The 25,288-nt window shown below is 38.2% G+C and overlaps 3 protein-coding genes across 5 annotated transcripts; all 3 read right to left on the bottom strand.

Moving 5' to 3' along the window:
* Positions 1-425: 425 nt before the first annotated feature.
* Positions 426-17,737, bottom strand: LOC103569503 (dynein heavy chain, cytoplasmic). 2 transcript variants are annotated; one of them, XM_008546835.2, is made up of 10 exons: positions 17,227-17,737; positions 15,036-17,164; positions 14,259-14,330; positions 10,111-14,182; positions 9,946-10,037; positions 6,476-9,541; positions 6,196-6,397; positions 5,857-6,052; positions 4,825-4,942; positions 426-4,658 (listed from the first exon to the last, which is right to left on the bottom strand). In XM_008546835.2, exons 1-10 carry the CDS (start codon positions 17,468-17,470, stop codon positions 801-803), a joined length of 14,049 nt encoding a protein of 4,682 aa, XP_008545057.1. In that variant the 5' UTR covers positions 17,471-17,737; the 3' UTR covers positions 426-800. The 2 variants fall into 2 exon arrangements, with proteins under 2 accessions (XP_008545057.1, XP_008545056.1); XM_008546834.2 differs by lacking the exon at positions 5,857-6,052 and adding an exon at positions 5,265-5,463 and having other exon boundaries at positions 427-4,658.
* Positions 17,738-21,577: 3,840 nt separating this feature from the next.
* LOC103569505 (microsomal glutathione S-transferase 1) lies at positions 21,578-22,385 on the bottom strand. Its single transcript, XM_008546837.1, has 2 exons — positions 22,202-22,385; positions 21,578-21,904 (listed from the first exon to the last, which is right to left on the bottom strand). Exons 1-2 carry the CDS (start codon positions 22,325-22,327, stop codon positions 21,578-21,580), a joined length of 453 nt encoding a protein of 150 aa, XP_008545059.1. The 5' UTR covers positions 22,328-22,385.
* A 117-nt stretch (positions 22,386-22,502) lies between these two features.
* On the bottom strand, positions 22,503-25,146 carry LOC103569512 (PI-PLC X domain-containing protein 1-like). Of its 2 annotated transcripts, XM_008546845.2 has the most exons (7): positions 24,947-25,146; positions 24,688-24,861; positions 24,333-24,564; positions 23,731-24,090; positions 23,300-23,487; positions 22,906-23,202; positions 22,503-22,591 (listed from the first exon to the last, which is right to left on the bottom strand). In XM_008546845.2, the coding sequence occupies exons 1-7, from the start codon at positions 24,987-24,989 to the stop codon at positions 22,572-22,574; spliced, it is 1,314 nt and encodes a 437-aa protein (XP_008545067.2). In that variant the 5' UTR covers positions 24,990-25,146; the 3' UTR covers positions 22,503-22,571. The 2 variants fall into 2 exon arrangements, with proteins under 2 accessions (XP_008545067.2, XP_053596520.1); XM_053740545.1 differs by lacking the exon at positions 22,503-22,591 and having other exon boundaries at positions 22,786-23,202.
* Positions 25,147-25,288: the final 142 nt, after the last annotated feature.

Below are 25,288 nucleotides of genomic sequence, written 5' to 3'. Positions count from 1 at the left end.
TTAAAAATACCAAACTCATTTTGCGTATAACTCAGTGAATAAATTAATTTTCAATACATATTAACGGCAGAAATTCACGAAAATCTGCTGATTTCCAAGTTTAGACGGACTTGGAAAACATTGGGGGGCTTCGCTTAGTGGTATCGTGTATCTACGTGATAGTACGCACCCTAAAACATATAGGAAACCACCCCTTTTTATGACTCCTTTGAAAACGTTAATTTTCAATAGCTATTAATGGCTAATAGCTAATTTTTTCTCTGCGAAATTATTAATCGATATTCCGTAAATTTCTAAAGTTAGCTGACACGGTTAACATATTTTTAGAAAAGTGAAGGCAAAAAATTTAATTTTAATTTCAATCAACGAAAAGATATCAAATAATCAAATATTTATTTTATAAGCCACATCTCGTATTTAATAGTCATCAAATATCAAGAATTACATATTCACTTTATTTTAAATTTAAAAAATTTCCGTCTTACAATCTCATTATCATTAATATCTCTTACATACAATATTTCATGATATTTTAATAAGTATATTCATTTTTATTTATTCATTTATTAAATAATATATTTATATATAGAATGTTTTGCTTTTAATTCACTGTTAGATATTTAAATTCGTTCCATGCTACTTTTAATTATAAATAACATTAATGTAATTCATTTAAATAATTAAAAAGAAACGTTACCTGCAACTATAAATTTAAAAAAAAATCTCAAGCATTATCAAAAGATATTTTAAATGATAAAAAATATTTATAATCATTGCAGTCAAAGAATAAATAAATAAATTTAATTCAAAGCAGTAGAGGTGAGTACAGCAACTCCGCGTTCGTAAAAGCTGTGGGGCTCCTGGTTTGCCGCAGTATTCAAGTCCACCGTAAACAGCAACTCCGTTCTCGTACTATTCAAATAAACTGGTAATGACAATTTTCCTTTTCTCGCTTCTTCAGTCGAGGATCGGCTCCACCTCAGCATCGTGACAGGCAAGTCGGTCATGATGGTCGATGTCAAATAAAGCTGGTTATCTTTGCAAAGCGCACCCTGTAGTTTGAGTCCAGTGACCGCGAACGAGCAGTCGTCCGTCGCGATGTTGTCACCGTCGCCGATCGTAACATCCAGTTGGAGTTCTTCAAGAGACCAACTGTTCGCCTGAGCAATGCACTGTCTCGTAGCTGTTATGTAAGCTTCGGGGTTCAATAATCCTCCGAGCCAGACCGGGAAGCTTTTTATTTCTTTAGCCCCACCTTGAGATACCAGTCGCGACACCTCTTGCAATTGGGACACGCGGTGACTAAAGTCCGTGATCCATTGGATGACAGTGCAGCCTCTTGGTACTGTGTACCTTCTCCAGCCAGCAGGTAGAATTCCTTTTACCAACTCCGACAGCATCGTTCGATGATAGTTGGTCTGTTTCTTCTCTCCTTGGCAAATCATAACGACGTCTTCAAGATCATGGATAACATCTTGGAGTAATTTGGCTCCGCTGTTAACTTCCCGTTCAAAGTAACGATAGAGAGGATCTTTTATATTCTCGACTGTGCGCTTGAGTGTCTGCAAGTTCTTGGGCAGCAATTGGAGCCAGGTGGAGGCCGAGTTGTACAGCACGCGCATCCAAGAAGGTCTGCCATCGACGTCAGCCTCGCGAGGAGTGTCTCCGCCGAGGGTGTCGTCTGTTGAGTACGCGAGCTCGTCTTCGTCTTCAAGCTGTTGCATTTTTAACAACTTTGATACCAAATCAGTACCGCGAGTGGTCAGCAGCACTTTCTCAGCGTTATTTGGTAATCCGAGCCATGAAGGAGTCTGTCTGTCGGACAACGACTCGATCCACTTGAGGAAGTGGTCACGGCGAGTACCGTCTGGCATCGTAATGTGTCTGGGTTGCTGCTGGTTCACACCAGCGTTTCCACTTCCGCTACCGTCGACGTTGGCTACCAAAGCGAAGTCAGCTTCGAATGATCTAGGTGTGAATAGTTTTCTCAAGAATGAAGCGAGTAAACGTTGGTCAAAGTCATTGTCTATTTTACCCCCGTAAATACATTGAGACAGCAGAGTGACTAGTGCGTCCCAGGGTACTTTTTCTGGAGGCAAATTAGTTCTACCCATTGCTGTCGCGTCTATCCAGGTGTCTAGAGTGTCGCAGGCAACGCGCAAATCACTTTCATTGAACTCGTAGTACTTGGCCCAGCCGAGGGGTGAATAGCGTAGACGTTCTTGCACAATAGCATGGAACCAAGCGAGCAAAAAGTATAATCTCGCACGTTCGTTCGGTGCCTTCATCATTCTCGAAGCCGGCACGGTGCTAAATGTTCTCAGGAGATTGGCCTTGATACCTGGTGGCGGCTCGAATACAAATATCCTCCCGGCTCGCAACAGATTCACTGGTACTTTGGGATTTATTTCCATTGTCAAGAATAATCTGAAGCCGGCATGCGGCTGCAGGCTGTGTAACTTTTTCTCCAGCTGCACCAGCCACTGCGGTGCTAAATGTACGTTCTTAAGCATGACCCAACGACCGGCTTTGACTGCCATATTTATTGCGCGATCAGCTTGGTTGAAACCTTCAGCAGAACCGATGGCAATGCTCACTATTTGCTTGCCCAACTCGGCAGCCAGATCGTCAACACGACCCGACGCATCGAAACCCGGCACCGAACAGAGCAACGCTGGAACCGCTGCTTTAAGTTGATTCTCAACTACTGATGCAAAGTCGAGCTCAACTTCAGCAGCTGCCATGAATTTGTCACCCAGCGCTGAGTTTATGAACAACGCCGCCGCAGCGATGACACGGTCCGGTCTGAATGCTTGGATTGCCAGCAACTGATGAATTGCGTTACCTATTGGTGACAACAATTTGTCACCACGTTCTTTCATCACATCGTCTTCGTCGTCATCATTGCCAGAGACAATCAATTTTTCTTCCCACAATTTAGGCACCGCGGTCTCCGGAGTCGGTGACTGTAACCAGGTCGCGAACTCTGCACTGTTTTCCTGAATGAATTGCGGGAGTTTTTTGAACGCCGGCAGACGGAGGCTCAAACGCAGCATGGCTTCTTGCTGTTCGGAAGTCAAGTTTGGTATCAAAGGTCCGCGTACATTCATGACGCCCTCTTTGCCGCGTAAGAAGAAAGTAAACTCTGGGTCGTAAGTAGATTCGCTGACGATGCCTTTCAAATGGATGCGACAAAGCAGCAACGCGAAGGTCATTCTGTCGGCGTGGAGCATTCCTCGTGCGACTCGTTCGTAGCACAGAGAAAATAGGTCACTTGTTATCAAAGACAGTCGCTGGGTGTAGTCGGATATGCCAGTTAGTTTTGGGTTCTGCGAGAGGACAGATGTAAATATATCCAAAAACATTTTAAGCGAGTACTGGTACAAGAAATGAATCTGATTGAGACTATCCATTGTAAAGTAAATGTTGGAGCAGGCTTGTGACAATGGTAGATACTGATGTGACACAGTGTCAATTTCACCGATAACTTTATCAGTTTCTTCGACTTTCTTACTTATGTCCGCTGCCTCTTGTTTCAGGGTCTCCAGTGTAGTTATCACCGAGTCGTCGTCCAGTATTTTACCTTTAGCATCATTGAGTGCCTGGAGCAGCGACTTCTCGAGCTGTCTCAGACGCAGATGGAACTCTCCTTGCAACTTCAACAAGTCCGAGCGTTTTTCATCGATATCCGGACGCTCTGCTTTGAGGACTTGGTTCAAACACTGGCTCTGCAGGGAACTTCTGGTGACAGTAAAGTTTACGAATGTGACACGTGAGCATATGTCGGGTGGAAATTCAACAGTCGGGTCGCGCGTCGAAAGGAAAATAACAAACGACGGCGACAAATCGATGTCTTGGTCGCCCAAAGTTATCAGAACTCGGCCACCAGTGCGACGTAACTCCCGGTTCAGTACTGGGTTCAATATCGGATCGTAATTCTCGACGTCTTGCACCAGCAGAGGGTTACCGAATCGCAGCGCACTCTCTAGGTTCTTTCTGAAGGAGTCGTCCAAGAAACTTGTCTTAGTTATCTTGCGGTCTTTGAATTCATTCATTATGAATTCGGTGGCTTGTCCGGATGGGTCTATTATCAACGGGTACCTATTGAACCGCTTCAACATTATCGCGTTTTCTGTGCAAAGATCGTCAGTGGGGAGAGCATTAGCTTGCCAACGCAGACGTTCATCTGGATTGGACAGATACTCAGTGCGAGCAATGTCTGGTCTGAATTGTAGATTAGCATTCTGGAGATGTTGACACCAGGTGGTGAATAAATTCTGACGATAATGCTGATCAAAGTAACCAGCGTATGCTAAAAATGCTGAAGATAGCAACACGTCGCCGATAATCGTTGACATTTGGCTGCGGAATGTTTCACTTGTCGCTTCCCACCTCTCGCGCTCAATTACCAGGGACTTTATCAGCGCTATTGAACGGTCTACCTTGCCCTGGACGTTCTCCAAGTCGGTTTTTATCGCCTGGGCTTGGGATATCAGCTGCGCGTACTCTTCTTTGTATGACGCGATACTCAGTTCTAATTCTGCTATCAGTTTCTTAACTTCCTCTCCCTTTTCTTTGTTTGTCTCTGCTTGTCTCTCCAGTGAGTAAAGCTCTTCGCGAAGAGGCTCCACGCGCTTCAACATGTCTGCGTACTCAATCTAAATAATTGTTATTTTTTTATTTATTTATTATATTATTAGTTAAATAAAAATGTATCTGAAGATCGGAACATTTTTGCGGAACGAAGATAAAAAAATAAAATGAATGGCGAAATCCTTTCGATCTTCAGGTACATGAATAAAAAAGTAAAAAAAAAAAAAATACCTGAGCGGTTGCCCACTTGACCATAGGACCACATGCCATACTAGCACGATTAACTTTTTCGAAATTGTAATCAGGATTACTGAGATAGCGGCTCTTCATCTTATCACGTACCTCATCCCTAAAAGTAATTAAAAAAAACAATCAACAAATAATTATTACCATTAACCCAAATAACAAAATTTTTTTAGTAAACTTTTCATTCTCGTTTAGTTAAAAATTTACAAGACAGTTGCAGTTGCAGTTAATTAAAAATTGTTAGGACAAATAAATATTGTAATTATAAACATTAGAGTGTTACGGACAGAGATTAAATAAAAATTAGTGAAGAAAATCACCAGTCGGTTTGGTTTTCTGCTCAAAGTCGAATTCAACTCGACGTGATGGCGCGTAATTATTTATATAATTTCTTTTTTTTTAAACAATTATAGAAGCATGCTTACGTAATATCCTCAGTACTGAAATTAGAGACAATAGTATTGATAAAGTTGTCTCGCATGATGACAGCACGAATTGATTTCCAATCGCTTGCATTTTCACCTAATAATAAACATATTGATTCCAGTGCAACTTTAACGATTGCCGGTGGGTTTGCCATCGAACGGACTTCAACCAAATGCTGTTTCTTTATTGATTTCACCGCTAGATTCGACAGAATTAATGATAAAATAGTTAATTGACAATTAATATTTACAATAGCGTTTATAATAAATTAATAAGTAAATGAAGAATAGAAAACATGTAATTAATAAAATAAATAAATAAGAATAAATGAGTGGTTAAATTAAAACCAAGTGGTTATCAACATAAAAGAAGCCTGCAGCAGCTTACTGTAAATTTTTATGTACATAGTTAGATATTTTGTGCTGTAATTAAAATTACCGTTTTCAAGACCTTAGACTAGACAATTAATTACTTAATAATTGAGTAAGACCAGTAAGCGAGGTATTAATTTGATTTTTTGTTTACAAGTCCCAGCCAAGACGTCGAACATTCATATTGATAACTCATTATCCTCATCATTATATTTCTTACGTTATGTCAGATGTGTTGAAATTAACGATTGTCGGTATAAAGTTGTCTCTCATTGTGACAGCACGAATTTGTTTCCAATTATCAGTTGTGTCGCCAAGCAAAAAACATATTGACTCTAATGCCAGTTTAATTATCGCGGGTGGGTTTGCCATTGAACGAATTTCCACAAGATGCTGCCGCTTTATTCCCTTTACCGCTGTACTCGTATTTTTAATTTATTTATTAAACGATTCCATAAATAATTAAAATTATAATTAAAATAAAATTTAATTCTAGGCAATAAATGAAAATAAAAATAATGATAATTAAATGGGTTGATAAATATAATAAATAAAATACCATTTTGTGCATCGATAACTGCTGGCTCAACTTGCGCCAAATCAGCCATGACGTCTTCTCTCTTCTGGTCAATAGCAACTGTTTGAATTGCTAATTGCTGTTGGATTTCTTGACTCTGTACTTTTTTCTTTTCAGCTTCCTGTTGGTCTTTAACCATTTGACGTAATTTTGCATTGGCTGCATCATTTTTAGCTTGTAGTTCCTTTAAAATTAAATAATTTATTGAAGCATACATATTTTTTAATTAATTAATTAAATTATTTATTTATTAATTAGTTACCTGAGATTTTACGGCCAAGCTTTTTTGCATTTCCTCGACCTGCTCAACAGTCTCGGCAATTTTACTCAACCCAACATTAAGATGCAACTGCTGCTCTTCTAGGTCACTGCGTTTTTCTTGATACAGTTTGACAAAGTGATTGATAAAATCTAGGTAGTGACGAGGAGTGATGGCCATCGTACGGCTGCCGCGTTTCGCGAGTCTCGCGTTTGCTTTATGCAGAGTCTGGTGTACGTAGACGAAAGCGTTAATGACGGCATCACGGTGATTTGGTGGATTGGGAATTAGCGAGCAAGCTGATGGAAAGAAGTCAGGACATCTCCACGTTGGGCGTTCGAGGTCCACACGGGAAGTGAACTCTTTGCCGACTTGGAACAACGCGTTGTCTGACCAGTCGCCGAACCAGTTGAGGACACAGCGATTGAAGAGAGCTGGTGAGGTGGCAGCGCGATCTTTAAGTCCATCTGTACTAGGATTCATTGTGAAAACAACGTGCAAGTTCTTCATGACTTGGCCGGTGAACCACTTGTAAAGCTCTTCATTGGAATCCAGCATCAGTCCTTCGCGCTGGGCGCCTTCTTTGCACTGAGTCATCAGCGTTGTGTACTCATCACCCTCAAATAGACCCGGCACTTCACCATTAGCCAGCAATGTGTTCATACGTTCAAGGAATCCAGACTCCAGGACATTGGATTCATCCAAAATGAATGCAATCTTTTCGTCTTTGCATCCCGAGCGTCTCAGAACTTGTCTCAGATCTTCATCAAAGTCTTCTCCGGTGTACTTGTTGTGTACTTTGATCTGGAATATCGACAGACCGTTCATCCAAGCGACGAAACGTGACAGAGTTGTTTTACCAGCACCAGAAACACCAATTAGCAGTAAATGTCCTTGCGGCTGACGGAAGATACGATCTATTCGCAGCACGTGCTCCAGTACTTCATCAAATAGCACCAGGGGTACATCTAGCTCTTCTTCATAAAATACTTTAAGTCTTGCACGTACATAATCACGTAGTTCTTGTCTATTAACTGGGACGTAGTCTTTTGACAGCCAGTTGCTGTATAAAATAGGACGTGATAGCGCTTTTTCTCTGTCGACACCCAGGAAATGTTTTGTGGCGACGACGTCAATGTTCTTGTTCGTCCAAGCACGTTCAGCGTCTTCAACAAGACGGTCTTGGAACAGACGAAGCGCTTCGTGGGCCCATAAGCGCACCAGTCCTTCAACGGACAGGCTGTCTAGTGGACGAATTGCTTCGCAGATGCCGCGAACCCATCGCGTCATTTCACGCGGCGAGTACACGTAGTGCGGCTGCATGTCCTGAGTGAATTTCTCTTGCGAAGCCAAGTAAAATTCTACCATCGCGTTGGTCAGCGGTTCGGCGTAACCCCTCAGCGATGGAGTCAGACGCAGCATTGCGCGAGTAAATGTACCGTAGATTTGCTTCAATGATGTCTCGCCAGGATAGTCTACATAGATAACTGGTACATGTCGTAAAAATCTGTGGCTCAATGGTTTTCTGCCAGGATCTGTAGGCGGGTTGCAGGCTCCGACAAACTGTATGCGTTCCAAAGTCACCCAGGCTTGATCACTCGTACGATAGAACCCACGATGTTCAACCAGCTGACGTAGGAATGATATAACTCGCTGGGTACCATAATTATCCATGTCCGGTAAATTTATTTCATCGCAAAATAGCACCAGCCATTTACCCAACTGCACTGGTGACAAGATAACGCCATTGGGTGTTTTACGATACTCGCAGTAGTGGTCAAATGTTTTTAGTAGCAGCTCTGGTGTTGTAGCTGACGAGAAATTTAAGCCAACGACTTCCATGTCCGGGAGAGCACGGAGCGCTGAGAATAGTGTCATCGTTTTACCGGAACCCGGAGGACCGCAGAGGACGAGAGGTTTGTGTTCAGCCAACCATGTGTACAATAAACTCTCGTGTCTCACAGTATCAAGAGTGGGTACGACAATGTCGGGACTCGCAACTTTATGGGTTTCAACTTCGATTTGCGGAACTTTATTGCTCCATGGCAACCATTCTCCGTGAATGTTAACTTCAAAGTCTATTATCGGTATGTTATTGCCTTGGGGCAGCGGCACTGTGGTGATGGATCGTATGAAATCACCGAGATCAGACCTTACCTTCAGTTTAGCATCACCGGCAAAGCTCCACAGCAGCGCGTAGACCAAACACTTGGGCATGTAGCGTTCTAACTGCTCACTCGGCAACGGGAAGTCAATATGCGCGTGATTGTACTGCAGGACATTGCGTACAGCTTGATTGAGCATCGAGAAGAGTGAACTGAGTGCACGTAATCTTGTAAAGTCCATAATGTGTTCCTGTTTCATCGCGTACTCGAGGCACCGCACAACCAGACCGTCGGGCGCGAAATAACTCTGGAGAATACTCGCGACTTCGCACTGGACTGACAGACCGGGTGACATTGTGTCTTCTTTATTGTCTCCACTGACCATTTTCTTGCTCAAAGTGTTGTCCTCGTCGTTGTCTTCGAGCGGAATGTTTTTCAAACGCGACAAGTAATTTTCGAATATCATTTCTGTTGACAAAACGTCCTCGGAGAACCAGACCATACCACAACGTGATACTGTCGCCAGAGTCGCGTACTTCAAGTCCTGTACTTCGAACATAACACGGACGTTTGGCGGCAAACTCAATCGCTCTCCGTTGGGTAGAGTCAGCAGCTTGTTGTCGTCCAACACGGAATTCAAATTCTCAACCCACTCGGGATCAACGTCACCGTCGAATATTATCCACTGGCGTTTATTTATTTCGCCACGGACGTTGTCTATTATTTTACGCAAGATGTGAGTGAACAATCCGTCAGTCCATTCCCGAGTATTTGGATCCAGGACTCCGTAGAGTGTCTCTTTGCTTATAGCTTTCGGGTCAATTACGTGCGCGACGCCTTCGATTCCTTCGAATCGCTCTAGTGCTTTAAGTAATATTTTCCAGGCTGTCGTCTTACCAGATCCGCTTGGCCCCACCATCATCAACCCGTGATTTAAATTACATATTTGATACAATTGCAGTACCTGGAATAAAATAATAAATCATATTAATTACTCAGTATCAATAGATATTTTATTTTTATTTAAGTAGATAATTAAAACTTTTTTTTATATAAGCGATTCATTACGCAAACAAAGGGAGACAATGGCAATTAAAGAGCATGTTTATTGTTAAATCTCACCTTTTCTACCCACGTTTCACCGACCAGCTCCTTATTGCGTGCGTAAGATAAATTGTGATTTTTTTAAAATTATATTTACATTTACATTTATTTTTACATTTACATTACAGTAATAACCTCTTTCAATTTCGCATACAACTAGCACCGTGTACGTGCGTAAATATACGTGTACATTTAGATTAATAATTAATCTACACCAAACGGGAATTTTTTTGATAATAAAAATTAATTTAAAAATTAAATTACCTTTTCTTGCCAAGCTCCGCCTTGTTCATCGTCGCCTTCACCGCAGACCAGATATTCTTCAGCGCAAACTTTTCTTATTTGATCTTTGAGTCCTATAAAAAAAAAAAAAAAATTATAATATTTAGTGTCGGTAATTTGACTTATGAACTTAAAAAAAAAATTTACCTTTCATTTCAGCTCGCGTATAATTGACGCTCGGGAACACATCATTGAGGAGACTGAATAGTAGCGGAATATCTTCAGCGACTAATTTAGGAACCATTGTCTCGCAGACAGATTGTATGAGAATTTCTTGTTCCGGCAAATTTTCAGCAATCGAAGCTTCATCAATATTATCTTCACCGCTTCTCTGTATCATATTCTCCTTGATCCTCTGTATCCTGTCTCTCTTTACATTACCAGCGGATATCAGGACAGATTTCAACGCACGTAATCCAAAGTCGTAGTGCGACTGATTGGACAGTTGTTCGTCGCACAATTTAAAGAACGGGACAATCTTGCAAGCTAATTTTTCAGCAGACCTGAATCCTTGACTGAATAGCATAACTTCGGCAATTAATTGACGATCGGGTGTCGTCATGGCCAACGATCGGAATAATTTTTTCAAATTATCTGGCAGATTAGAACGTCCAGCATACCCTGGATTCATGGTAATAAATATTGCCATGTCTGTTGATACTTTTACTTGTTTGCCGACTAGCTCGACGCACAAAGTTGTCGCTTCTTTTTTCGTTCCTTCCATTTGACTCTTGAGAGCTTCCTGGATCGTCTGTACCTGCTGCGATACCGCGGACAGCATTCGTTCTTCAAGACGATTGAATTCGTCGAAGCAACCCCAAGCGCCAACTTGACAAAGACCAACAAAAATACGTCCCATTGCTTGGAAATCAAAGGTCTCGTCGCAGTTAAACACTAAAACGAATCTACCCAGCTGATGTCCCAGTGCTTTGACTGACTCCGTCTTACCGGTACCGGCTGGACCGAAGGGAGAACCACCGAGTCGAGCCTCTAAAGCCTGAGTCATTGTCAAGTAACAACGATCAGTAAGCGGTGTCTGCACCAGGCGGTCTTGGACACCCAAGTACTCGAATCCGTAGAAAAATTTAGCATTGGCCATGTGTATAGTCAGCTGCTGCAGCACTTCCGTCTGACGGGGGTCGAAGTAGAATCTCATTTCGCACAACCACTCGAATGCTTTAGGGTTGGACACTTTGTTGGCAATCAAACGACGTGTCACCGTACGTTTATGAACGAACTCGTTAATCAGATGCTCCAATTTTTTACGCCTAAGTGCTGGTTGCTCCTGAAGAACAGAGTCAGCGAGGACATTAAGAGTTCCCTCAACTTGGTTCAGTACCCGCTCCATAGGATTTTTATCACTTGGCTGGGATTGGGCCTCGTGTAACGCTGCTTCTACGTCCTCAGACCAGAGTATTTGGGCAGCTAGTACAACTATCTGTGCTTGGTAGTTGTCGCACCAGGTCATAAAAGCATTGGCGTTGATGTTGCCGTCTTTGAACTGTTTTATATCGGACACAGCTTTGGCCAGTGACGATGCCAGAGTGACTCGCATTTCTTTCTCGACCAGCGTCAGCCACTCGTTTATCTTAGGATGCTCGATTGTCGACACCGGAGTCTGGAAGCTCACTTCCTCGCCTTCACGTGACGCTATTCCCGTAATCACTGTGTTGTCCTCGTTCAGTAAAATAGCCGCGACCCCAGCGAACATTTTTTTGAAATGTTTCTGCAGACGCGCGACATTCTTGCTGTTGCCAATTATTTCAAGCAGATCTTCATCACCGACAAAGTAAAACCGGGGAAACGAGGTACGTTCTCGTTCTAGATATTCACCAAGTGCTTTCTGTATCTTGCCCAGTAGATCCGCTAAACGTTCTAGCGCTCTCTGTACTCCGGGAATGTTCAAAACGTCCATTACCATCGGGGATTTAGATACTTTTTTCATCAAGCCCAGAAATTCCGAGCTTATGCTCTGGAAACGCGAGGTCTCAACGGGTAACAAGGTTTTAATATCAGCGCTGCCTGAAAAAATACCTTCCAGATAAACCCATCGTCTTTGCACGTCAATCCATACATCGAACAGTGCGTTGATGCGGTTCAATTTCTCTTCCCACGTCAGGGCTTCCTCTTCAAAGACTTTGTAGTAAGGGGAGAGCTTCATAGCAGCCACTGAATTAATATGTTCTTTGACTTTGTTAAACAAATCATCCCAGCCTCTTATCAGTCTACATTTACTTTGATAATTAATCAGATCCAGCTCATAAGTTTGCCAGGACTCGCGCACTTGTTTCAAGAATTCCTCGAGCGCCATTTCTCCCTGCGCAACTAGAATAATGTCTTTGACAATGCTCTCGTTCTTCTGCAAATTTACGTCCCAAACCTGACCCAGGGTCAACTCACTCAGGATCCAATTAACGCGGAGCTGTTTGGTCAATTGTTTCCAGTGTCGTTCTTTCAATGCATCGGATTTCAATTCGACAATCAACATGTTTACTTTTGTGTAATTGTGCAGCATTTTTTTAACGTACTCGTACGATGAATACTGACGTAATCTAGCGGGCAGTTCTTTCAATTGTGCCATCATGGTGTCGAGCTGCTGACGTAACTTACGTGGCTGCACAGACAGCCAGGGTTTTTCTCTAGTTTCGTCAATCTGCGCCCATATACGGGACAACTCGGACCAAACACCTCGCAAGTCTTGTAATTCTTCAAACACGACTTGCATTCTGTCCTCACTGGTACTCGATACTCCACCGGGTTCTTGTAATTCAAGTGCTTCTTTAGCTTTGGCAACGTTATCACGTTCTTCCTTGAGACGTGCAAATTTACTTTCAAACATCTGAAGCTGTTGGAGCGCTTCATCTGGTCTCAAGTGACCTTCCACTGGTTTGCCACGTTCCCAATCACCCAGAAAATCAGTGGTACGTGTCTCGACGGCTTTATCTTCGGCAACTATTTTCATCTGGAGTGAAGCGACTTGAGTCTGTATACTCAAGTCTTTGCGTTTTATTATTTCATTGAATGCGCCCCATTCGCCCTCGATGTTATCAACGTGCAGCCATGAGGAGGGAAATTGGAACCGTTGACGTTCAAGAATGCGCTGTCCCTCACGGTAAATATCGACTTGTTTTTCCCAGACCTTCATCTTGCGTTTCAATGACTGGACATAAGTAATGAAACCTACTGCGTCTGTGGTGCTGGCGGCTTCTATTGACTGTTGCTCCAAATCGCTCCGTGACTTGGAGACCTGAGCATGGAAACTGGTCATTTCATTGCCTAGAAGGGCTCCGAATTTACCTAGAGTTTCTTTGTGCCATGAGTCATATTTCAATGACACTTTGCTCTGCACTTTGGCGAAGTCGATTATGACAGGACCGAATTCGCGACGCGTGTCCGATGTGTCGAATGTCGTGCGCGTTTTCTTGATGTCATTTAAGCACTTCATCCATAAATTAATATCGTCGCCAAGTTTACCGTATAGATTGTCCGGCTGAAGGTCCCAGAGTGCTTGGTAACGCAGCCACTGGTCAACATACTCGGCCACGTCTTTTATTTTCGACTCAATGGATTCATAAGCAGCTTCCAGTGGTTGCTTTCCAGCGGGCAGCTTCGTCAGAAGGTTCCTGTAGGTCCCGGACTCTGGTTTATCGAGTCCCACTTGATAACGTGAACTCTGCAGACGGACTTGTGAAGTGACGATCGCTTGCCACGCGAACAGCTGCTGCATTATTTGGAACCGCGCGTCTTCAATACTGGGATAGAGATACATAGTCTGGTTTGTGATTCGCACTTCGTGGATCTGGTTCTGTATTTTGGGATCGCCACCGGGTTTATGAGTTGGTTTTGCTGGTGCGTCAGTGTCCATACTCAAGTCAACTTCTTTCTTTTGACCCATCAGAGCATCTGTCCAGGCTTTTATACCGGCTTCTAGTCGCGCTGCTAGATTTTTTTCTACTTCTTCGTCCAACCTGGCCACCCAGATGTGCAAGTTCGAGTAGTTCTTCAATGACAACTCGTCGACGGACTTTTGGATTTTTGCTAGAATGTCCGCGAATGTGTTCGCTGAGTATGGACAGGTTTCGAGAGATCTTACATCGACGTCCAACTGCTCTTCGACTACCAGAAGATCGTCGACTTTTTCTTGAAACTGGACCACTATGTCCGACAAACGCTGGACGTATGGATCCAACTTGTAGCTTTCCCATACTAATGCTATTCCCTATTTAAATTAAATAAAATATTTTATTTATATTTATTATTATTATTATTTGATAAATAAATAACTAAATACATACCTCAGAGAATAAAGAAAGAACATCTTTGCGCATGCCAGCAACTAGTGGAATAATACTCGCTTTGTCTTCAATCTAAAATAAAAAAAAAGTCTTTCAATATTTTATTTTAAAAATGATAAATAAATTTTAGAATGCATCAATACATAAAATAATTACAATGCTAAAATACAACTTAAATTCTTTTAACAATAAATTTTTAAGCGATGCAAACGAAAATATGCCATTTAAATTTAATAGATACTTATTTATAAATATATATGTATGTAAATAATACGACAGGCTGTAGAACTTAAAATAAAGGGAGAGGGCCAATCGAAAATGCTTTTCATAAATTACAATCTAGTTACAATGAATTATTTAAATGACAAGCAGGCAGACAGTTGCGTTTAATTATTTTTCTGGCGGTAAAAAACTACCTTTAACGTGGGACAGTGGGGGCTCCGAGATGTAAGCTAAAAATTGTGTAGATATAAGAGGAATTAGACACGATCTCATCTATTGTAAACCTAATACTGCGCGTAAAAGTGCGCAGTACTCTATTTTTAATTATTAATTATAGTATATTTATTAAATTATTATCGAAAATATTGACGACTGAGGTATGAGACCCAGTACCCAATCACTCATGTATAATTTTACTAAATATATATATATATATATATATATATATATATATATATATATATATATATATATATATATATATGGAATGATCGGGTACTAGGGTCTTTAACCTTTTAATTAAATAATAAGTAAGGAATAAAAATGATTGCTTACTTTTTCCAGAGTTCTCTCGTAAGTCCTGATACTTTCGATAAGACTGATAGCGAATGGGTACAGCTGGTTGGCTTGGTGAGCTTTGTTGACAATCGCTAGCGGGACGCGGAACCCGAGATTCTTAAGGTTCCTCACCTCCTTAGACAACATGATGATCTCCGGCAGGAAGTTTACTTTCAACTTCAAGACATTACCACGTCCAGAACGGGACCTGACAGTATCGATGGTGAAAATCCTTCCGGTAACTCCAATATTTCTCTGCTGAACTTTGCGCGCCCACTCGTCAAATATTTCTTGCGTGGACAACTTTAGTCTGAAGGAGTCTCCGTCGGCTTTGAGCTTTTGTCCTTCAATGTGGCTCTCCCAGCCTTTGCCCAGAACGTCTTCGACGCGCTTAAGATACATCGTCAGCTGGTAATCAATCTGCTTGACCCAAATAATAGACCCCGAGACCGGTGGAATGTCTCTGACCATGCTCATCTTGCAGCACTTGCTCTGCGGATATTGTACTTTGAATTTCTCATGGAGCGCCTCGATGTCATCCTTGACGCGCTGAATCAGCTGGGTCTGGTACTCGCGAATAGCCCCGCGTATATGCGGTCTTACAAACAGAGCGTTGAAGCGTGAAAATATTCTAAACATTTCATTAGCATTTTTGGCGGTTCCCAGCTGGTCACGTAGATGAGCTGTGATTCGTGCTTCGACGCGTTCAATTCGCTCTTCATACCGATGAACTGCAGCTTCCCATGACTCAAGACCTTCTTTAGTGATATCCAGACAATCAACTTCTTTGACATTCTCGTAAGCCAAATTAACTTCCCCGATAGCATTCGCATCAGCAGCATCAAGAGCGAATTCAACCTTAACATTATCATTGTCCTGATTGTCAATATTACTAGCAGAGTTGTTGCTATTCTGGCGCACTGTAGGTCTCAGTACACGAACAATTACTGTACGCAGTTGCTCATGCTGTCTTCTAAATCTGCGCATCTGCTCCATACGTGTTTGGAGTTTTTTGTGAGCTGGGGATACTCTCCAGACCATCTTCATATGCTCATCGCGTTTCTTTTTAACAAAATCACGGAGCAGTCCCGTTAGTTTGTCGTATTCGTCGTCCCAGGTATTGAATACTTCGAAGCACTGGGTCATTACTTTCTCGAACTCATCAAATGGAATGTGCATCAAACGACGTGTGCCCAATACTTTGAGTAACTGCTGACTCAAGTCACGCGAAATCGCTTCAACTAGACGTAATACACGCTGTATTGGGTACTTAGTATTACGTATTTTACGCATGTGCAAAAATATCTGCTGAACAGCTGCTCGTATGCGTTCTAACTCTGTTGCTGACAGTAAATCATTTATAGGAAAATCTTTCATCAGAGGATTGTAATCGTTTACGGTCGCCAAGGCTTGCTTCAGTCCGGTATCAGTGTCAAAACTTACTGTCGCATGAAAACGTTTACCGTGTTTGAGAATGTCTAGAGTCAATGTAACTTCAGTGCTCTCACGTTTTTCCTGTATGCGATGCAATGCCCGTTCTAAATTCAGCCAGAAAGATATTTCTTGCAAAGCAGTACCTGACTCTGGGTCACGATTCAACTTTGTTACTTTCTGTATCTCTTTGATCCACCGATTAACGCCATTCTGCAACTGGTTCAGGAACGTTGAGTCCTCGACCTTGTCACCAAAGTCCGCGACTTTTGGTTTCCTGCCTTCGTCAGCACACTGTTTTATCACCTGCATCACGACCTGGTGAACCGGCAACGATATTTCGGGAATATCAATATTCTGTTGCAGATGCAAAAGTCCCATTTCTAGCTCAGCGATTTTTTTTTCAACCGACGGAGCCATTTTATCTCCATCTCGATCAACACGTCCGGTTTCTTTGACGTAGCTCTTGAAAAAGGGTGCCATCGTCTTACTGATAGCGTGGAGAGTTTCGTACGGTGGTCCATCAGAAAAATTAACAATTCTCACTTGGGAGGATATCGATTTATCAGCTTCTATGACAGCACCTCGTTTAGTTAGCACCAGGGTAGACATTTTAGGGTTCGTAAAATATATTTCCGTTGATATATAATACGTGCTGTCGCGGTCATCATCACCTTCACCACTTCCGTCTTCATCTGAAATTATAATCCCTCATTAATAATAAATAAATGAATAAATAAAGATTAATAAATGATACCTTTTGTTGAGCTGCGCTGAATACAAAGTGCCCATACTTGAAAATCGCTTATAAATTTACGTATATAGTCTTGATGGCTCTTGTCATCAAGTGCTGCTACAAAAGCCTGTGGTACACCATCTTCTTCAGGTGCCAATACTGTTATTATTTTGCGTAGAAAATTAGTGAAAGACGTAAAGTCAACGGTTGCTATTATCTGGGAATCTGGCGTGGGCTCACCAGACCCATCCAGTGAATCACCCATTGTGGCTTGCTCTTAAATTCCTGTCTCGTTATGATAACTTCTTAAAATTATATGCACTTATTTATGAACTACACCTACTTCTTTATTTAACTATTTAATAATAAATACACGGATGATAAAAAATTAAACCATCGAGTTCTTTCTGCTTTTACGGTAATGTCAGAATTTAATTATACTTATTTTGCAGAAGCAACTCGTAGCACTCATTGCTCCTCCTCTGTAACTCTGTAAAGAGGCTGTCGCTGTCGTTGACGGTGACAATGAACATGAAAATGGAACAAGTGTAAGTGTTGGTAGCTGAGTGATGAATGAGTAATAAAATTAAGGTGACTTTTCATCGCTCGATGGAAAAATAATTATAGGAATCGTTGCGATTGGTTGGTATGAAAAAAAATTCACGAGATTTTAAAGAAATATTATTTATTGACCAATAGAAAGGTCAGGATTTTTTTTACCCCGCGTTCTGAGCTTTGGAAGGGAGAAAAATCGATAAAGTGGATTCCGAACTGTATATAGTGATGGTGGCTGCACGGCGGGAAAATTCAATTTTAAATTTTATATAAATAATTAATAAATTGAATTATTTTATTACTTAGTAATAATTATTTATTTGTAAGTAATAGTATTTTTATAAGAGTTTATTTTCCTAGAAATATTTGTTGGTTATAGAAGGATTTTATTTGAAGTTTGAATCTCGCGGTAATATAGAGGGCGCGCGCGCATAGTTTAAGAGCCAATCAGCGATGGACATTTTCCCTCGGGTTGCTGACTGCGCATTCTGACGCGTCATTGTCGTTCGGTCTCAGCAACAAGCGGCTGCTCTGCATCAGTGGTAACTTTTTATAATTAATTACAAGTTTTTAATTAATATTATTCATTAATTTGAAATCAAATATATAAAATAGAGTCGTGGTAATAGATGAGGTTATTAATTTATATAAATTATCGGTTGTCGTAGCTTACAATGGTCTTTAAATTTTTGGTCCGCTATCAGAGCTGATGAGCGTGAATGCAGCAGACATAAGACAATCTATAAATTTCACGTTAATTAATAAACTATTTAATTAATTAAAATAACTAAATTTAAAAAATACGCGTACTAATTTTTTAATAATTGATCGACGCATTTTTTAGTTTTTATTCTATGTACATTTTATTTGAAAATTAAAAAATTTGTCTGATGTCTGCTACATTCACACTCATAAACTCTGGCGTGCGAGCTGCGAGTATGAAACGAGTGCAAATATAGCAGACATCAGACGTATTTAAAATTATAAATAAGTAGAGTAAATAATTAATAACATAAAATTTTTAAAAAATGGATTTATGAATTTTAAAAATTTTCAAAAGTACATTTTTAAAAAATTTTATTTTATTAATTATTTACTCTATTTATTTGTAATTTTAAATTTGTCTGATGTCTAGTACATTCACACTCATGACTTGTAGTAAAAAAAAAAACCCAAAAATTAATATTTTTTTTCTCCGTGTATGGTGTTGGTGTTAGTAACAGTGACAGTAAGTCAACATTTTTTAACTTTAGTAATAAATTATTTAATGAGTTAATGTGTAGTGATAGTAAAGTGATGACAGTAAAATTGACGGTCATTTGACAATTTTTAAAACTTTAAAATAATAAAATAAATTTTTTTTTTCGAAAAAAAATTAAAAAATGGACTTTTAGAAAATTATAGAATCAGTAAATGCAATTTTTTTTTATTTTATCAATTTAATGGATTCATTTTTTTATATGTAATTTCAAAATTGTCTTATGTCTGCTACATTTAAACTCATAGTAAACTGAATGTAGTGATAGTGAAGTGAAGTTTAGTGATAGTGCAGTAAGTGTAATGTTGGAGATGATGAATCCTCGGAGCTACTGATTATCCGGCAGGTCATCATGTGATTGTCAGCTGAGGTGAATACAATAATAATTCAAATTTTTTTACAAAAAAATTTTCTTTTCCTATAACAGAATTTTTTTTTCTTTTCAGATCATCCCGAATCCGAAGTCTGCTGCGAGTATGGTGAGTCAATGCATGTTATTATTATTATTTTTTAAATTTGAAATTGTTCGCGCCACTGGCGGCCATGTTGAGACAGCAGTGACCTCTTTACTAAAACCACCAAGCGGGAAAATTTGAAACCAATCAATAGCTAGTGACTTGATAATAAATAAAACCAAAATGATATTCGATAGATATTTTTATTAATAATAATAAAAAATTAAATTAACAGCAAGAAAAATAATGAGAGAGTAGCAAATAAAACTAGTGAGTCGTAGAATAATCGACAGTTGAATTACATTACTTGTAATGTACAAAATGGTATTAACTATTTTCGAAATCATAAATAATTTCATTACGAAAAAAGCTGTAGTATAATCTGGGGCAGTTAGGAGCCAAAATGGCGTGATAAATAACCAGATAATTATCAATGTCAAATCGTTAAAATGCGCTGATCTTATGCGATCGACTTCCGGATGTCCTCCTCCCTTTACACAAAGTGTTATTTTATCGTTTTTCATCCAAACTCTGTCTTCCTCACTGTGGATCGTCTGGAATTTAGGATTTATTTTATTTAAATTTCTACGCAAGTCCCATAAATTATATAAAATAAAAAAAATTTAATTAATTACCTGAGTGCGAACGCGAATTCGACCAGTGACCCACGTTAAGGTCAGCAGCTGCATTATTAAAATACTTGCTGACCACGCATACAAAGTATCAAATTTTTCAAACGTGTCACTAATATGTTTATCATCTAAAATCATATTTTTTTTTACTTCGTTATATTTTTTATTGTACAACAAATTACTCCGTTAACTCAACACGTGTTTTAAACGCGGTGTTTTGCTCTATATAATAATAATTATCATAATACTAATAATAATAGTTATAATTATTATTATATATATATATATATATCTATATATCTTAGTATATTGCTGCTGTTTGCCTGTTACAATACTGACAATAAATGTATACTATATATTAAAAGTTAGTTTCGACGGAACTTGACTATATATGTATTTATATATATGTCTATCTATCTGTATATATATACATTTTCTGCTATATAGATATAGAAGTACACGGATAAGATAAATAGCCGACGGGGATCAGTTATCTTCGCACGGAATCAGTATTTTTTTATATAGTTTTATTTCAGCCAACTAATGTCTGATAAATTTTTTTGAAAAAATAAAATTTTGTGTTACCAAATATTTATAGAGGAGAAATCGATCAAGTGCAAATTGAATTCCGCGTAATAATAGATCTATTTTATTTCTTCTATGTACTTTTTATTGAATGTATAGATGTATAGAAATATAATATATATATTAGTTTTCTATCCTAGTTCTATCCTAGTTATAAAATTATTATAGTCACGGTATATAAGTCTTCCTCTTTGCCGCACATATATATAAAGCATTATCTTGAATCCCTACTTGCAGCTCTCGCCTCTGATCGTAGATCTTCAGCTAAACTACTTTTTTATTTCGTTTTCTGTAAATTTATATGCATGTATGTGTATATTATATAATATATATTATACATACGTTTGTGCTTGGAAAAGTAATATTGTATTAGGGGAAATTTCGATATGTTTTAAACCAATGTTATTTATGTCCGTATATATATTTGAATTTTTTTCTCAATAAGACTTTACACGAGTGGTTTATAAATTTTTTTTCTCGAGTTAATAAAAAAAAAAATGAAATATTTTTTACATTATCGCTATGTGATAAATTTTCAGACGAAATTTGTAAAGGAATTTTATTTTTCACAAGTTATTGCTTAGAATTTTTCATATAAAGAGGAAATCGGGACAAATAGGATATTTGGAGTAAAATGAAGTAGATTCAAAAATTATATTTTTTTTGATACACTGATAGAAGAATGTCTTAGCATTTAAAAAATGATGTCTTAGAAATGATTCTTTAAATATTAAAAAAAAACTTTTTTATGTTCCCGCGGTTTATATATTTAATTATTCATATTTAAAGACATAATCACCATGATTTTGCAAAAATCTAAAAGGTCGTTTATGAAATAAATTAAAATCAATTACAGTATAAATAATTTATTATTTTTCTACTTTAAATTAAGAGTAATAATAAACAGTTGCTAAAGTTTGATAAACAGTAATAGATAATCCTATAATAAAAGCCAAAAATCTCGCCGGTTGCCGTACAACAATAACCGCGTAAACAATAGTATGAATAATACGACTTATAGCAAATGTTTTTATTAAAAATGCCGCGGTAGTAGGATCTGGAGACGTAGTAAGCCATAAGGCCGTGGATATCACCCAAGGTAAAATATTTTCCAAGTCATTTAAATGCGCTCGTCGACATCTCTCGACATCCGGATCGTCATACAAAACTTTAGAGCCTTTAATAAACATCGCATCTTCTGGTGACAGAAAAATCTAGAAAAAATTTCATTAAAAAAAAATTCTCGTACAAAGCACTAATATATAAATATGATCCTCAATTTAGCAGACAATTTAAAATTTTTGAATTTTTTTTTTTAACTACTTAATTAAGTAAAAAAAAAAAAAAAAAAAAAAAACAAAAAATACACACGTAGAAAATTTTAAAAACTATAGGTGCAATTTTCTGAAATATTTTAATTTTTAAATTTGTCGCTTTTAAAATAATCCAAAAATTATTAGACATCGGCTAACTTTAGTATGATTAAATAAATTTATAACTTATATACATACTTTTTTGTAATGTCTCCAAAAACCAACCAAAGCAACGGTGAAAAAAATTTTCAGTACTAAAATAGATGCCCACCATGCAAATATATTAAAATTTTCTTCATTAACGCGCAAGTTATTAGCTGTCATTATTATTTGTTTATTTACTTATTAAATATGACTCAGTGCAATGTTTCACGTACGATGTCTTGATAGCTACTGATTCGAGTCCTTGATTTTATGTTCCATTGAAAACTGGTTACAACGCATCGTGATTTTTTTTTCTCACATATTACACAATTACGTATATATATAAATATAATAATAAATATACTGATTTATTTACATATTGAACTTTATCACTCGGACACATGCGATCTTTTTTTTTCGGTACTCAGATTTTTAATATGATGACTATAAAAAAATATTTACATAATTAAATATCATCTTTATTTTTATAATTATACATATAGATATGGAGCAAAATATGAGAAAATGAAAATAAAAAAAAACTTTTGCATCCTGTTTAAAGAAAATATTTTTAATAAAATTTGAATTACAATTTATTTAACGGATTAAAAAGTAATAAATTTAAATGAATAAATACGTAGATAAATATTTAAATAAATAAAAGTATTTAATAATTGTGAGTAATTATAAAAAACTCCACTGAGCAATATTACTTTTTTTAATATTAGACTGAATGGATACTTGAATGAGATTATTACCGAGGAAGAAGTCAGTGGCAACTATATTAGTCTGTTTCCACCATTCATTTTGAAATAAACTCGAGAGATTGCGATTTACCGCATCTGCCATCTGTCTGAGCCCAGCACCGCTCGGATTAAATATTATATCAAAAGGTCGTGGTGTAAGCTCAGCCATTATTGCCCAAAGAGGATTCAATGTATTTCTTGGCTTTCTCTCTGGGCCCATTAGCACACTATTTAGGTATTCAAAGAGACCCTGAGTTGTTTGTTGGTTACCCCAGACTTGTGTTAACGGCGGCCAAAGCCACTCGTACTCTTTTAATTAAAATAAATATGTTCATTAGTATATTCAAAAATCCTCATAATTATCAATAATGAAAATAAAAAATTTATGTATAGACTTTTATTTTACCATTGACAGTATGTTTGTCGCCGTAACAAATTATTAATCTTCTTCCGCTGTTCCAAATTTCATTCAATGTCGGTCCAAGACCGTCAACTCCTCGACTAGGTTTTAGTATCAGCCCGCCGAATTCTCGATAAAGCATCGACGCCAAACGTCTATGACGACTTGGTCTACTTTCAAATCCAATTGGAAATCTGGAAAATTTAATTAATTTCATGTCAACTGATCCAACCTATAGATCCAATCACGGTAGTAGCAATTCGATTTATCCTTTTTGCTTTTAAAATCTATTGCACTGTAAAAAATTTGCGGAGTGAATGCGAATTAAATTCGGAGTTATCGCGGAGTGGATTCACTCCCAATTTTTTACAACGTAGATTTTCGTGGTATCAGTTATCTGTACACCTGTAATTAAATTTGTTAGATATAGTAGGTACCTATGAAAATCGAGGATAACAACTTCACCGCGAGCGACATCCAAAAAATTTCTCACATCTCTGATAATAGTAGTAAGAGGATTGATCCGTATTACGTCGTGATTAACCCAAAATCTACCTGACGTATGATTAGTATCTTCTGCACTATGGGAACCATTATGCATCGGTGGGGGATAATGACCTACTCTGATATCTAGGTACCGTATCCCGTGCACCAATTGCGTCCATACATCACGATCTTGAGTTAATAAATATCTTTGGAATGCATCTTTACGAGTTAGATCTTCGTGCTTGTAACATCCTGAGTTGTGAGTTCCAGGTATCATCAGACTTCCTATTGGTAATCTTCCTAATTGCCTTCTGTAAATTTATACATTAAATTTGTAATCAACATACATCTCAAATACTTCATTAATTTATTCCCAACAAACAATTTGAAGTTTAATAAAACGTTCATTCGATATTTTAAATTTCGGAAATCGGTAATTGAAATCAATTAATTGATTATTTATTTTAATTCTGTTATGAATTGGTCGGAATTTGAAGGGTTTAAAATTATTTAATCGCTTTTAAAATGTTCTGAAGTAAAAAAAAATTTACACCTGAGGTCATACATCCAAGTTGGCCAAATTTGTAAACATGAACTTGTTAGAATTACATTATTTTTATATAACGCTGCGTAGTGTTTCAAACAATGTGGTCCTGGTAGAGTTGCACCTCCCGTAGCATCCCAACCACCTGGTAAAGAAGGCCTTCCGACCTCAATATTTGTACGATAATAACCGTCCGGATGTTCAGCGAGTGTCAGTATCAATTGGGGCTGCAAGCTCTTGTCTGAAATATCAATCATAATTAATATAAATTTTATCTAACGCTTGTTATTTTATTATTTTTCCATCACTAAACTTCCGTTTTTATTTGAAAAAATATATGAACTATTAAAATAAAATAAATTACTATGAATTGGATCGGCATTGAACACTTTAATAGTATCAGGAGGTTCGATATTCGGCTGACAGTCTAAATCCCAATTAACTTCAAGCTCCGCGTCAATTACTTTATCACTCGCTGCTATCGGTCGCCACAGTGACGATACTGTCAGCCATACTTTGCCACATTGTGTTGAACGAGCTAATTATTTTATTTTAATTGAAATAAAAAACATAAAATAAGTTACCAAATTTTAAATAAAAAAATTAAAGTAGTCAGCACTTACCCACGTCCACAGTTAAAATAATAATCAATATTTTTTTAAACATTTTCTGTTACTTCTCACATGAAAATTATCACTAAAATCATGAAATGATTGCGAGTAATTAGTAATTTGCTTGAAAACAAATTTATTTTTTTTGTAATAAAGTTTGTTTTTAAAATATAAGAGAATGGAATACAGCAGGTTTAGAGCGTGCAACTGATGACCAGCAGCAGCTAGTCATAGTTTAATCGAGATTTACGAACCGCACATACAGCCCCCGCTTTGGAGGTACTCATTACTTCCTCGTCAATTGCCCCCGACATAAGCACACATGAAATGCTATGAAGTAAAGAGGGATACATA

The sequence above is a fragment of the Microplitis demolitor genome, chromosome 7, assembly GCF_026212275.2.
Source record: "Microplitis demolitor isolate Queensland-Clemson2020A chromosome 7, iyMicDemo2.1a, whole genome shotgun sequence".
Taxonomy (NCBI): Eukaryota; Metazoa; Arthropoda; class Insecta; order Hymenoptera; family Braconidae; genus Microplitis; species Microplitis demolitor.
Note: the sequence above shows the minus strand (reverse complement) of the source record. Positions and strands in the feature narration are given on the sequence as shown.